This window comes from Canis lupus, chromosome 1, assembly GCF_003254725.2.
Source record: "Canis lupus dingo isolate Sandy chromosome 1, ASM325472v2, whole genome shotgun sequence".
NCBI lineage: Eukaryota > Metazoa > Chordata > Mammalia > Carnivora > Canidae > Canis > Canis lupus.
In genome coordinates this window covers 41,783,150-41,798,953 of record NC_064243.1, presented here as the reverse complement: position 1 = coordinate 41,798,953, position 15,804 = coordinate 41,783,150, and the positions used below count along the sequence as shown (strand labels likewise).

The following is a 15,804-nucleotide window of genomic DNA, read 5'->3' as shown; positions in this document are numbered from 1 at the left end:
GGAGACAAACAACGGCCGGCTGGAGGACGCGGAGATCTTCCGGGGACGAGGGCGGGGACAGCGGAGGGCGACGAGAGCAGCGGAATAAGGAAGCGGGCGGAGGCGGAAGCAAGCAGGGACCGGGAGGTCCCTGGCACTAGGGAGCGGAAAAGGTCGCGGCGACGCGGGTCACGTGGTCCGCCGGTCACGTGGCCTCGGCGGCTCACGCTCCGCAGGGCCTGCGTTCTGTGCGCCTGCGCAGTGCGGGCGCCGGGAGGGCCGCCGGGGCGGCGGTGCAGGCTGCGGGAAGCGGGAGGTGCGGGTGCTGTTGCTCTTCTCTTACCAGCCGCCGGGGCGCGGAAGCTTGCGCGCTTCCCTCCAAGGCACGTCCCTCTTCTTTTCCGGCGGAGAGGTTAGTGCACTGCTTTTCCCCAGTAGCTTGTATGGTTCTCTCACCTTTGATCGCGGCCGCTCGGAACCGCTGGGGTCACAGGTTCCACCGGAACCGCTGCGGTGATCTTTGGCTGACTTAGCTGCGACTAAAGCACGCAGTCCACAAACCCTTACGGAACCTTTTTTTGAGCCAGTGCATAGCGCCTACCGCAAAGATTTTTTTTTTTTTTAATTGAGTTTAAGGAATTGGAAGGCATGCTCCAAAGGATTAGCGCCGCTCATCCGTTGAATCGTAATCTGGCTGATACTGTGTTACTGTTTGGTATTGTTCTTAAGAAGTAGGAAATGTGCCAGTAGCTGCCTTGTATTTCATTCAGAAAATAGGAGTTGAATACTGTATACTGGGCGCTGTGGCTACAGAAGACACAGCAGGAACGGTAGACACATCTTATTCTCAAGAAGCTTATGTTCCAAAGAGAGGGGAATCTATTCTTTCTTCTTCTGGTTTCTCCTTTAGTTGTGTCACTATTTTTTTAAATCGAAGTTTATATATATTTTTAAGTAATCTCTGCACCCAGCATAGGGCTCCAACTCAAAGCCCCGAGGTCAGGAGCTCCAGGTTCCACCGACTGAGCCAGCCAGGCGCCCCTAGCTTTGTCACTACCTAACATATATTTCACTGACTTACCCAGTTTATGGTCTGTCACCTCCAATGTGATGTTAAGGTTCAAACGATAGGAATTTTTGTGTTTCATTTTCATGAATATTACCACCTTTGAAGAGAAAGTCTGACACATGGCAGGAACTCAGTTCATCTTTGTTGTAAGAATTGACAGATTAGAAATATGAGGCATCCAAGTGATGTTCAATGCAATGGAAAAATAAAAAGTGAAGGAAGATAGTGGGTCTTGGATTGTGGATTTTAAATCAAGTTGTTAGGAAAGACTTCACAGGAGCAAAGATCTGAAGGAGGTGAGGCAGTGAGCTTTACATGTTCCTAGGAGAAGAACACAAGGAATAGTAAGTACCAAAAAAGTACCAAAAGACAGAGTGACTGCAGCAAAATGAGCAAGGCATAGAGCTGTGGGAGATGTTAAGGTGGAGATAAAGGGCCAGAAAGTGGGACCATGCATCCAGTTTAAGGTCTTTGACTTTTGTTTCATGTGAGATGAGAGGCTGGCATCAAATTTTGTGCAAGAGAAAAGACGTGATCCCTCTTAGGTCTAAAAAAGGATCACTTTGGTTGCTGCACTGAGAAGAATCTGTAGGAGGTAAAGAACAGAAGCAGGGAGACCCGTTAGGTGGCTATTTCAGTAATTGTGGGAAAGACAGCAGCTTGGATCATGATAGTAGCAGTGTTGGTTGAGACCTGGTGCAAATAAAGCCAATCTGACATATTGGGTATGGGGAATGAAGAGGCAAAGCAGGATTATAGGTTATTGCCTTTAGCAAAGATAAGGGTGTAATCGCTATTTTGTGAATGGGGAAGACTTTGGGAAGAATAGAACTTGTGGGAAGATTTTAGACGCTCTGTTTTGAGCATGTTGTATTTTTCATGCTTATTGGAGTGGTTTAGGGATAAATATTTGCTATTCATTACTGCATAGATTGTATATAAGGAGCTGAGAATAGAGAACTGGCCCAAATACTGAGCTGTGGTGCTTTCGATTGTTGAGGGTATAGGAAAACAAAAGAGACAGAAGGTACAACCAATGAGGTAGGAGGACAATGGCCAGTGTCATATCCCAGAAGCCAAGTGAAGAAGGTACTTCCAGGAGGGTAGAGTGATCAACTTATCTGATGTTGCTGGTGAGTCAGGTAAAATGAAGACCGAGAAGTGACCATTGAATTAGACATATGGAGGTCATTGGTGGCCTTGACAAGTGGGTTTTGGTGAAGCGGTAGGGATGAAACCCTGATTGGAGTGCATTCAAGAAAATCAGAGGAGTTAGAGACAATAAACTTTTAAAGGAAACTAACTCAGAGAAAAGGTGTAATATGTAGAAGGAAAGATGGAGTCAGGGGAGAATTGTTTTTATAAGATAGAAAGAAATCAAAGCATAGTCATATGCTAATAGGAATATGCTGGAGAGGGGCGCCCCAATGGCCCAGTCGGTTAAGCATCTGACTCTTTGTTTTGGCTCAGGTCATGATTTCAGGTTCCTGAGATCAAGTCACATAGTGGGCTCCATGCTCATCCCAGAGTCACTTGTCCCTTTCCCTCTGCTCCTCCTGCTCTCTCTCTCTCTCTGGTACTAATAAATGAAATTGTAAAAAAGAATAAATAATAAATAAAAAAGAATATACTACTGGAAAGAAGGAAAAATAAATAGCATGAGATAGAAAAGAAGAGTTTAACCATTCCTGCTATAGGCAGGAAGAGTGAGACTTGGTATGCACATGGGGGACTTGGTTCCAGATGGGACCAGGGGCAGCTCTTCTGTGGCAGCAGAAGGGAAGACAAAATACATGGACACAGAAGCAGCTGGTGAGCAGGTGGATCCTGGTGAGAACCTGTGGAAATGCTCTTTGATTGTTTCTGCCCTGTCAACAAAAGAGGAAACAAGGTCATTATTGAGAAGGAGAATGGAAGAGGAGGCATCGGAGGTGAGGAGAGAGCACAGAATAGACTGTGGTGGGGAAACAGTTTATGGTTGTCGAGCAGCATGAAAGGCACTCCTGAAGGAAGCAGTCATGATTTTAAAGTGAGACCAGTTGGCTTGGTTTGTTGGTTGTAGCCATGTTCAGAGGCAGGAGTACACCCACAAATTAGGTGAATTATATTTAATTCTGGTTGATGTGATGTGGAGGAGAGAGGGATGCAAGGGGTTTGAAGTATATGGGAGAGGAAGAGACGATAGGCCACGGAATGTAGACTGAGCGAGCGTGGTGGAAGGGAGGTGTGGGGAGTGAAGGACACTGGAAGGGTGTTTGGATCATTGTATGGTTAGGTCCTATTGAGGCTGAAGAATTGTTAGAATTGAGTAAGAGAAGAAAGAGTGAGCTTAAAAGACCAGACATGGGGTTTGGAGTAGCACACCTGAAATTGAGTGGGTGAGGTTGCAGTTGTTGATATAGACGGATCTAGAGCAAGACCCTCTAGGAGAAATACAGTGCAAGCTATATAACGGCATTTGAAGTTTTCTAGGGGCTTTAACTGTAAAAATAAGTGACATCACTTTTAATTTACTTTACTTAGCTCAATATACTTAAAATATTATTTCAACAAGTAATGTAAAATTTATGGAGATATTTTACTTTTTTGTATGAAGTATAAAAGCCAAGTACAAAAAAATTTTAGCGTTTTTGAGTCACATTTCAAGTGCTCAGTCGTTGTTTGTGTTTAGTGGCTATTATACTGCTGGGAGCATGTGAGCCCGGGAGGGAGTGATTGAGGGAGAATGGAAGACAAGATAGGCAGGGGCTAGCCCCAGGCTAAGGGATTGGTAGACTCGTGTCCACCACTGATCTGCGCAGAGCTTATGCAGAGCTTTTAGAGTAATTAACAATCTAATAAACTTTTAACCTTTAAATTTAGTTTGTGCAATTACAATTTAACTTTCCTGAGATGTGCCCCAGTTTTTAACAAAGCCTAAATCTAGTGTGTGTGTTGGATACCTTAAGTGCTACATCTTTCTCTGCAAAGACAAAAGACACACTTCTTGTTTGTCCTGTAGCTTTTGCATTCTTTGTCCTAATGCTTTGCATGGCCTCTATATTAAGGCAGTCTCTGGTTTCAAGGTAAGAATTTCCTAGAAAAGAATCAGTGTATACAAATTTCTAACTTTTTTTTTTTATAATTAGGTTCTTCAAAACCCACTGGCTCAACTGGCAGGGAATAGTGGTAATTAAAGGTGAACTATAATAGCTAATTGGACTAGAACTAAACACAGAATTCCAGAAATATTTTTGAAAGCTGTAGCTTCTAAACGTTGTGACACACCCTGGTCCTCCTCTAGGAGGTGGGAGATAGAGCACAGTGGTTAGGTGTCATCTTTGGAATTGGAAAAGCCTGGGATGTAATTACATCTCAGTAACTTCCTACCTGAGCAGTTAGCCTCAGCTTCATCATCTGTAAAATGCCTCCTGGGGTTTTGTTCAGGTAAAACCCAGAGCCTCATGTGTGACAGTACTCAGTGAGTAAGGTCTTAGTCTCTCTGTTCCTTTTCTACCTGTTACCAAAGATAGGTTTCTTAAACATACATCAGATCGTGTGAGCGTCTCATTTAAGACCTCTAGCTTCCCCCTATCTGTAAACACTCTTTTGCATCACTCACTGTCTGATGCCTGGCTCCTCCTCTGTCCTAATCTCCTGCAGCTTACTCCTGCCTCCCCTGTGATTGCACTCCAGTTGTCAGATAAACAGTAGTCTATATCTGAGGTGTTTGATTTGATGATTCCTCAGGCTTTTTGAGACCCAGTTCAGATGTCACCTCTGTGAATATGTCCCACCCACCCATTACCCCAGATGCTCCCTCCTCTGGGCCCCATAGCAGTTGGTACATTGCTCTGTTCAGAACTTATTACATTATTCTGTTTACCCAGCTAGACTGAATTCTGAGATGACTGATCCACTCATATACGCCTAGCACCTAACATGCTATTTTTATAAATTATTATTATTGATTCCCCAGTATAGGCTTTTTAAGATTTTACTTATTTATTTGAGAGAGAGAGAGAATGTGTGTGCACAAGCAGGGGGAGGGGGAGAAGGAGAGGGAGAGGCATACTCCCTGGGATCCCAGGACCCTGGGATCAAGACCTGAGCCGAAAGCAGATACTTAACCATCTGAGCCACCCAGGTGCCCCAGGCTTACTTTTTTTTTTTTTTTTTAAAGATTTATTTATTGGGACACCTGGGTGGCTCAGTGGTGGTTGAGCATCTGCCTTTGGCTCAGGTTGTTATCCTGAGATCAAGTCCTGCATCAGGCTCCCAGCATGGAGCCTGCTTTTCCCTCTGCCTATGTTCCTGCCTCTATCTCTGTGTCTCTCATGAATAAATAAATAAAATCTTAAAGAAAAAAGATTTATTTGAGAGAGAGAGAATATGTTAACAAGTGGGGGAGAGAGAGTGGGAGAGAAATCCTCAAGCAGTCTCCCTGCTGAGTGTGGAGCCGGAGGCAGGACTCAATTTCAGGATCCTGAGAACATGACCTGAGTCGAAATCAAGAGTCAGATGCTTAACCGGCTGAGCCACCCAGATGCCCCTATAAATTAGGCTTGCTTTTAAAGAACAAATATTTTGTGCTGTAAATAAAGGGGGAATTACATATGCAGTCTCTTTCCTTTGGAGTGTTTCTTTCTCTCAGTGCCTCACATCCCTTACCCCCACTACCAGGCCCAGTCTCAACCTGAAAAGCACTTTCCTATTCAAGAAGCAGCTCAAATCTTTCTGAGAGCCTTTCCTGACTCTTGATGTAGAATCAGGAGAGCTTCTTGTATGTTTCCTCTGCACCCTGTGCTGTAGATTTTTGTAGAACCTAGGACCTATCCCCCTGAGTTATAATGAGCTGTTGAAAATGTCTGTCTCTAGGAGACCACTAGCACTGGATGGCAGGGACTGTGCCTTTCATGGATGCATCCCTGGCCCTAACTCATTGTATATCTCATTGAATAAATTTTGAATAAAGGAATTCAGGAGAATCGTTCTTTTAAATGGTTCATATGCCAGTGAAATATGTGAAGAGATCCCATTACTGTGCTTTTTTTTTTTAGGTCCTTGTCATGTCATTGGCTTTATAGTGTTGTAATCTTCCAGAAAGATGGCCAAAGGTTGATCAAAGGAAACGTGGTGGAAACACCTGAATTTATTTTTTTAACTTCATTCTTGTACTAAACTCAGGTTTAAAGTATGTTTGTTTTGTAACTGTTTTTACAGAAATCTGTTTATTACTTAGGAAAATATTGTATATATTTGAAAATATGTAAAAACAAAACGAAAAAAACAAACTTCTAAAACTCTTTTTCTTTTAGCTTGGGATGTGGTAATGTCATCCAGACTTTTCAGAGCCCTGGCCGGATCTCACTGTATTTTATCAAAAGTGTGTCAGTGCCAAAGACTTGTCCAGCAAACGTTAAAACCACTTAAGGAATTTAAGACTACGACATGCAACACCACAACGAGAGGTCAAAACTTGGATTTGTTCTTTCCTGATACAGCAGCTGGTGGTTTGAATAAGTCCCAGGTCCTGGAAAGGAATCAGAAAATCTCAAATACAAGCATACCCTCTCCATTAAATGCTGTGCATTGCCAAGAAGAAAAAGTGCACCTTCCAACCAGGAAATCTTTTGGTACTCACAGGAAAGTGACTCACAGACCAAATCTATTAGGTTCTAAGTGGTTTATAAAAATATTAGAGCGGCATTACTCATCTATATCAACAGAAACACTTGTTCCTAAGCAAGACTTTCCGCAAATCAAGAGACCACTAAAGGCATCGAGGACCAGGCAGCCATCCAGGACCAACCTTCCAGTTCTGTCTGTCAATGAGGTAAAAACGTGTGGTGGTGGCAGTCTGTTTTATAATCATTGCTTGCACTGTAACTAGTATCCATGGCACCACAGCTGTACCGTGAACATAAGAGGGCTGGCAACAAGATCTTTGAAGCCTAGTAGTAAAGCCTGTGATATCCAAAGGGAATCAGCATTTTTTTTTTTTTTTTTAAGATTTATTTATTTGAGGGCATCCCTGGGTGGCTCAGCGGTTTAGAGCCTGCCTTCGGCCCAGGGCATGATCCTGGAGTCCCAGGATCAAGTCCCACGTTGGGCTCCCTGCATGGAGCCTGCTTAAATCTTAAAAAAAAGATTTATTTATTTGAGAGAGAGCATGCACATATGAGTAGGGGGAGGGGCAGAGAGAGAGGGAGAGAATCTCAGGCAGACTGCGTGGATGGTGAGTGCAGAGCCTGATGTGGGGCTCGATTCCAGGACTCTGAGATATCACGTGAGCCGAAATCAAGAGTTGGATGCTTAACTGACAGCCACCCAGGTATCACAGGGAATCAGCATGTTAGTTTTAAGAATTAAGAATATGTTTAAAGACAAAGTATAGGCAATTAAATACAAAAATAGGGCAGCCCGGTGGCTCAGCGTTTTAGCGCTGCCTTCAGCCCAGGGCGTGATCCTGGAGACCTGGGATCAAGTCCCAGGTCAGCTACCTGCATGGAGCCTGCTTTTCTCTCTGCCTATGTCTCTGTCTCTCTGTCTGTCTCTGTCTCTCTCTCTGTTTCTCTCATGAATAAATAAATAAAATCTTTTTAAAAAATTAAATACAAAAATACAGTTTGTGACAAGTTCCAGACTTAAGGAAACTGAGAAAGAAGACTAGTATTAAGTCCAGTGTTGGAGTAGTACCATAAAAACACCCAGTTAAAAAATTTCAAACTATAGAAATTCTTCATCAAATTAAAATGACCGTTTTTTTAGTAGCTCTGCAGACAGGTGAGTGCTCATTAGTCTGTGGTAACTGTATGGGATGGGTTAGTGAGATGACATGGGAAGTACACTCAGAAAACAGGGTTTTGCTTCTTTAGCCTTTGAGGTTTAAAGGGGGTTTTTTCATTCACTGTTAAGTTTATGGGAGTTTCTCAGCTACAATTGCATTTGGCTTCTGAATGATCAGTACTATTTAAGATCAGGATTGAGCCCTTTGCTAACTCTTGTATCTTGCATAATACCTAGGACTGTGCCTTCTATTTAATAAACATTTGTTAAATTGGAAAAGAGGGAAGAGAGACAAGGGATCTTTGAGGTCCATGGTCATCAACATTAATACTGGAAATATAAAATATTCAAAACTTGATCAGGTCTTCTGAATCTATCAGAAAACAGATTAAAATATCAGTCTTAAAATTTTAATTCTGAGGGTACCCTAAACATGTGTAATTTGTGGGTTTTTTTTCCTTACTGCATAGTTGACTTCCTTCAAAAAGGTCTTATAGGCCTTCAGTATTGATCCTCAGGTTATGAAGTTAGGAGTTGATTCATGATTTTTAGTTTGGACTCTAGCTTTATTTGCATTCTTGTGTGGGGTCTCTGAACCTAGAGTAGAAATGAAGGAAGTGTTGCATGTGTGCTAGTCTTTTCCTTGTAGCTCCTGATTTTTTAATTGTATTGTTTAGCTTTGTGGTAGTTTGGGAAATTCAGCATTTAAGTGACAGATGATATTAGGTATAAAAACCTGAATTCATGGCAGATCCAAGAAAGAGGAAGATCTGCTCCCTTTGTTCTTTTGTTATATCTAACATCACAGAATAATCAAGTTTCTTAATAAAGAGGCTGATATAGTGGAGATGTCACTTTTTTGTAGTTATTGGTCGTAAACTATCTCAGAGGCATTATTTCTTTGGGCTATCCTCAGACTTGGAGGCAATTTTTTTGAATTGTTTTGTTTTTTCTTTTTTAAGGGTTTGTTTTTTTTTTCCCTGTTTCCAGGAAAGGGTTTGAGGTAGATTTTCAAAATTCAGTGTAGTTTTAAAGGAGCCAACAATTGACACAAAGAGAAAAGTAACTGGCTCCAAGTACCTGGTATGTATATTGAGTTCTGAGAAGCCCAGTGATTAAAGAAAAAAGGAAATCCTCCTGGGTTGTACATTTGTTGTTCTTTAACAGGAAAAAAAGAAAAGCATAACAATATTTTATGAGAAAATCATGATTTTGTACCATGGAATTTAAGGAGTCCTATTTCGTGGGTTCTTATATCAGAGATATGTAACATGACAGATGTGACCTCAGTTGGAGTTTTGCAAAAACAGAAACAGTGTGTTGTCACTGTAAAAGCACAAGGAAATCATAGAAAACTTAGGTTTGTGACGGCATTTTTAGAATTTCAGTTAATACAATTTTGGAACTTTTTTTTTGGTTTATTTATTTTTTGTATTCTCTACACCAGCATGGGGCTTGACCTATGACCCTGAGATCAAGAGTAGCATGCTCTTCCCACCAAGCCAGCCAGGTGCCCCATGGAACGTTATTTGTGATGATCTTACTTTTCATAGGTGAGCATAGTCTTGAGATGTGACTGGATATTCTATCCCCAAGGCCAAAGACTGGCTTTTGTCTGGCCCAGATGGAGGGCATCATGGGGCTGACAAATCCTTTTTGGCGGTATAGCCCTATCTCCCCTTCTAGACTGAGACAAGAAGGACTCTGCTTTGTACCAGAGAGCGGATGTGCTTTCTCTTGTCCCCATTCATGCTTCTGAACTCGCCCTCTTCGTCTGCCACATAGCATGCTCTCAAATTGACTGAATGAGGTCAAGCACCCTCTCCACTAGAATCAAGTCTTTACCTGGTGTCATTTTGCAGAGATCATAACCTACTAAGGTATTCAGCCCCATGTGCCATCGGCTCATAGTTTATCATGGCAGCAGCAGTGCTCCCTATTGGTGTGTCCTGTCTCTCAGGAGGAACATGCTGGAGGATGACAGCCACTGTTCTGAGCAGCATGGAGGTGGGCACGAAAGAGAAGGTGGTGGGTGCCTGCTAATGATTTTCGGAGGATCACCACTGTATACTGTAAAGTTAACTAGTGGGTTGTTAATAGTTGTTTGTTTTGGGTTGGTTGGGGTTTTTTTTTTTTTTTTTTTTCTTTTTTTGTGACTAGAATAAAAAGCATCAGAATGTATTACTGTGGTAGAGCTAAATACTATTTTGTGAATTTTCTGTGCCAATTACTGGTATGTATGCACATATGCATATGTGTACTATGTATACAAAAGGCTTTCTCACTATGGAGTGTAGTCAAAAAACTTGAAAGCCGAAGCATTGTACTGCTAACATAAGATGTATTTGTGTTTTAAAACTTTATCTCTAATGTATACATAACAGGAAAAACATGCATTCTTTGACAGTACAGAAGTAACTGTTGCAGTAATGCATTAAATTTCTTTAGTACTAGAATATGAATAAAAATAAACTTTCTTTTTCAAGAAAAGCATTCCATCAGAGTGTGTAATGTGCTAAAACAAGAATCATATATAGATTTCTAGCCCCATCTGCTGGAACATGTTTTCTGTGGCCAGAAAAATGAAACACATATTGAAACACAGGGGCTTTCTTGGCTTTGAGTTTGAGGGGTTTGTTTTTGTTTTTGTTTTTGTTTAACATTTTAAAATAGAAAGGCCTAAACGTAGGTGTTAAATGCAGTAACTATTTTAGGTTAATTTGGCACATTTATTTAAGAATGAGTTGTTAATCCTTATCCTAAACCCTGAAATTTGCACGCTCTCTCTCTATTTATAGATATGTGATTCATTATAAAAATCCAGAAAAAGACATGTATGGAAACAAAAGCTTCTCACAGTGTAACAATATAATAGGGAAAAAATGTGACTAGAACACATTCCATGGGCCTATCTTTCCCTTTACCAAATAGATTGAGTACAGTCCTGAAATTTAAAGGATATAAAACTTAGAAAAGAGCTAGCAAATCAAACTGAAAAACTTAGTGCATCATTTATTAATAGAAGCAGCCACAACGTAAAGAGAGACTGAGATCCAAGTTGCTTCAGGAGGTAAGTGGTAATGGGTATCAGGGAAGGCCACAGTGGGCAGGAGGGAAGTAGTGTGGCAAACCATGTAAGCTGTGTGACACTGGCCGGAACTTTGAGCCAAACCAAACAGGAGACAGAGAAGGAAAGGTGACAATCTTCAGAAAGTCTGCAAAAATCCTTGGAATGGCTAAGTAAAAACAGATTGTGTTTCAAGATTTATTTTTAATCTCTTTGGAATCAATATACTTTCTCATGGAAGCAGCGACTGCTTTGTCCCATCCTTGAGCATGCACAGTAATATACCTTTTTAGCATGGATGGGTCTGGTTGGTGACAAATGATGTTAAGGCAGGCAGGGGACAGTAGGGAAGGGGAGGGACTGGGTTGACTGGAGAACTAGACACACACACCCCCCCCCCAATCTTAGTTGATCATTGCCAGATATTCCACTTGATCAGAAGGTGGTGGAAATCTGGGTTTTGTGTGAAATTTTAATTCGTTGTTGATGAAGAATTCAAATCTTCAAAACACTGGATGGGTCAGCTCTTGAGTTGGTTAGTTCTCTGAGCTGCCAGTCTACAATTCTGATTCTAGAGACAATCAGCCTCTGCCATTTTCAGTACAGTTCTGGAAAGATCCTCCACTAGAATAGTTCTGGGACTGGGGCCCCCTTATCTCATCTCTTTTAATTTTTTTAAAAAAATTTAAGTAGCCTTCACACATAGTGTGGAACCCAGTGCAGGGCTTGAACTCACAACCCTGAGATCAAGACCTGAGCTGAGGGACACCTGGGTAGCTCTGCATTTGAGCATCTGCCTTCAGCTCAGGGCATCATCCTGGGTCCAGGGATCGAGTCCCACATCAGGTTCTCTGTGAGGAGTCTGCTTCTCCCTCTGTCTGTATCTCTGCCTCTCTGTGTGTCTCTCATGAATAAATAAATAAAATCTTAAAAAAAACAAAACAAAACAGATATGCCTGGGTGGCTCAGCCGTTGAGTGTCTGCCTTCGGCTCAGGGCATGATCCCAGGGTCCTGGATCGAGTCCCACATTGGGTTCCCTGCAAGGAGCCTGCTTCTCTCTCTGCCTGTGTCTCTGCCTCTCCCTCTCTCTCTCTCTCTCTCTGTGTGTGTGTGTCTCATGAATAAAGACATAAAATCTTTAAAGGAAAAAGAAGACCTAAGCTGAGATCAAGAGTTGGACACTCAACCGACTGAGCCACCCGGGCACCCCTCTCCTCATCTCTTGCCTTTTTGTGCCCCCTGCCCTTCTCCTTCCAGCCCAGACTAAAGCGTGTCAGGTGTAGTAGTCGCAGGAGTAATTCTGACATCCAACCTAATAGACTGATTTTTCTTGGCAAGCTTCGATAAATTTGTTGGGTCTCCTGCAGAACCGAGCCCACCCACTGTGGCCTTCCCTGATGCCTGTTACCAGGATTCCTCTCTTTGATCCGGCTTAATCACATGTCCTATCAGCTCTTTCTAACACCATGGAGCCTTGAACAGATAACTGCTAGCAGTTCTAAACCTGGAGCATGTAATTGATGCCTTTGTAATCTATACCATGTATACTCTGGCTCTACGGATCCATATGATTTGTGTATCAGTATGTTCTTACCCTTCATGGTGACTCTGGGAATCAGCTTATCAGCCTACCTGAAAAAAGAAGGGGTGCTACATCCATTTATCCTCACATTTCAACAACAATTTCTGCATCTGACTTTCCTTTTCTTTATCCCCCCACAATTAAGTTAAAATCATTTTGCTGATGAGTGGATATTTGATTGATCTTAGGCTTTTCAGTTTGTGTGTATTCTCAGGTCCTCTGTTTATTACTCTGCTACTTTTTAAACCACACATTAAAACAGTGTAACAGACTAAGGAAAAGGCAAAGCAGTGTTAGGCCATTTCTTTGAGATAGGACCAGGAGTTAGGTAACAAATGTGGGATACCGGAAGGAATAAATATACTACTTTTCTGAAATTTTGTACTAGGCACGTAACACAAAGGGAAAGAGTTCAATGCTGAGATGAAGAACTCTTAGGAGGAAATTTTTTTTTCTTTTTTTTTTAGGAGGAAATTTTGAATCAGTGACTCATAAACCTCTTTTAACCAGTGATGGGCAAAAGCAGCATATATATCAAATGAGTATAGAATCACTCATGTCCTGATCAGAAATATAAAATGATGACCATATGAAAATTCAGATGTAAATTACTAGATAAACTTTTTCACCTCCCATAAATGTTGATGGTTTAAACATACCTGTACATGCAACAGAAATGACTATAATCTAACAAATAATTGATCGTTTGTGCTAGCCATGATTTTGAGCAGCTGACATCAGCTTGTTTCAACTTCACAACTCTGTAATAGGCATTTTGTCATTCTGATTTTTTAAAAAATACTATTCAGATTCTGTGCTGAACCCATGAAGCCTTTGCCAATAGCTTTTAATCTTAATTGACTTCATCCCCTAGTGAGAAATATATTTTCTGTTATACATACTTAGACACACATAAGTGACCAAAAAAATTTCATAAAATAACATTTAGCTTTACTCTGAATAATGGACTGTAACATTTTCTATTTTATTGTATTTAATTTTTTTAAAAGCTGGTTTGAGCCACCTCAATCGGTAGCAGGAACTCACTGATGGGCTGTGACTTACAATGTGACAGAAGCACTGTGTTGTGCCATGTTCTGTACTATATAGACATACATAGCACAGATGTACATGTTTGTACACAGGCAAGATAACATGCACTAATGAAACTGGGACACATTCTCAGATAAACAGAACTTTTTATTTAATATTAACCAGAGTAAAAGTTCTGTGCTTCCTTTGTAGATTTGAAATAATCTCTGCTGTAGAAGGCTAGTGACAAATTAGATGACCTCTAATAATTATGTTGCTGTGAAAAAGTCCTGGAAGCAAAAGGTTTGGAGAGACTGTAAATATCATTCCACCCAGGGCCATATGATGCCTTATTCCTCTCCATATCTTTTGTTCAATCTGTGCTTGCAACACTACCACTGGGGGAGCAGCTCTCTTTTCTGGTTAGCGCATTACATCTTTTTGGTGGCTGGCAAGAGAAAGTCCTTTCACAGATTGATCTGAAATCTGTCTCCCTATACCTTCTTTCTCTTCACCCTTATGGAACCTCTTGTATGAACTTTTGAGATGTCTATTGAAAACTCTCAAGTGCTTGCTTTGCAAAATGGAGTCCTGGAAGATGATAGCCATCACAGACATTTTAACCTCTTGGTAACCCATGTCATCCTAATCTCGCCAACACAGGACCTGATGCACTGCACAGCATTTGCAACTGCAGATGAATATCATCTCGGGACTCTCTCTCAAGATCTGACCTCCCGTGGATATGTTGAAGTAACAAGCTTGCCTAGAGGTACATCTTGAACCTGGGGCCAAGTATGTTAAAACGTATGAGAAAATAATTTTCCTCTGATATACCTTAAATATGCATTTGTTTACATTCCATTTTCTTTTTAAAAGATTATATCAAGGGGCACCTGGGTGGTGCCCTTAGTTAAGCATCCAACTCTTGATTTTTGACCTAGGTCATTATCAGGGTCATGAGATCAAGCCCAGGTCATCGGGCTCTGTGTTCAGCAGGGAGTCTGCTTGGGACTGTCTCCCTCTCCCTCCGCCCCTCCCCACCCCCTGCACTCTCATGCTGTCTCTCTTTGTGTCTCTCTCTCTAAACTAAATCTTTTAAAAAAATAAAAGATTATCACAAAAATGTTGAGTCTCTTTATACAAATGGCAAAGATAAGAAATCAAAATGTATTTACAGAGAACTTAGTTCACAGATTAAAATTAGTATGATTTATTAAGCTTTATTTGTAGGATCACTGTGATTTGGGATGATCAAAGTCTGTGACACTTCATTTCTATTGCATTAAAAAGTTGTTTCAGTATTATAGAACCATGCAATTGACAGAAATATGGGGGAGAGCCTTTAAAGAAAAATTTACCAGTACAATCTGATACTTTAAAACTAACAAAATGAACTAAAAGAGAACTACAAAGAATATTTAAAAAGAGAATTAAAATAAAAAAGAGGCCTTTAGGATAATATCAGGAAGGATTCTTGGAAAAAAACCTATTTTATATTAAAAGATAAGTAACTTGGAACACTCTGATGGAAATTCATGAATTTACCACAAGGTAGCAAAATTAGCAGGTTGAAAACCTCCCTGCTACATAGAAAATTCTTCAAAGAGTCATTGACCCCATGAGAAACTCTTGAAATGTCATTGTGCTCTTTCAGCCTCAGGGATCGAAACAGACTCTTTGTGCTGTTTGATGGCAGAAACAAACATAAATTGACTGACAAAAACAGAGTTATATCCAGAACCCTGAAGATAAAAAAATTTCCCAGGTATATCCTTGGCTGATTCCAAGGGGTGTCAGCAGGGTGACCCTGTTACCCTGGCTAGCTTCTAGCACCAGTCCCGCAGCCCTGGCAGGTCTTTGGCAGGTCTTTTCTATTTCATTTACGTTGCTCTTGGCTACATGGGTGAACTTTACCCTCAGTAGGATGTAGTGCCTAAGGAAGTTAGAACTCACCCAAAAATGGTAGTTTAGAATTTGGTCTTTATCTGAACACCCTGTACCCCAACCTCTATTAGAAACTTGAAGTTTTGTTGGTCCTACTTTTTGGTTAAGAAATTACATATAATTTTTTGCGTATTAATATTCGTATATGTATTGATATATTCATGTATGTTTATAATTTGTTGTAGAATATTTACATACTTATAACAAATATTAACTATGCTTATATAGAAAGCAACTACTCATTGATGAATATATGTATATAATATGTATATTTAATAATATTTGAAAGGTTAAAATATTAAAATAGTTATGGGTGGCTACTGTGGTAGTTCTCATGATTAATTGAACTCAGATATGTT

At 40.8% G+C, this 15,804-nt stretch overlaps 1 protein-coding gene across 4 annotated transcripts in view; it reads left to right on the top strand.

Moving 5' to 3' along the window:
• The first annotated feature begins 103 nt into the window (after positions 1-103).
• RMND1 (required for meiotic nuclear division 1 homolog) overlaps positions 104-15,804 on the top strand; it is a 44,575-nt gene continuing 28,874 nt past the window's right edge. For 2 of the 4 annotated variants that reach the window (XM_049116461.1, XM_025422555.3), the window contains exons 1-3: positions 104-391; positions 6,346-6,863; positions 14,162-14,270. In XM_049116461.1, the coding sequence (XP_048972418.1) occupies positions 6,360-6,863; positions 14,162-14,270 (613 nt within the window). In that variant the 5' untranslated portion in view covers positions 104-391; positions 6,346-6,359. Of the gene's footprint in view, positions 392-2,778; positions 2,980-6,345; positions 6,864-14,161; positions 14,271-15,804 lie in introns of those variants that run through there. The other 2 variants (XM_025422557.3, XM_025422558.3) reach the window with 2 other exon arrangements.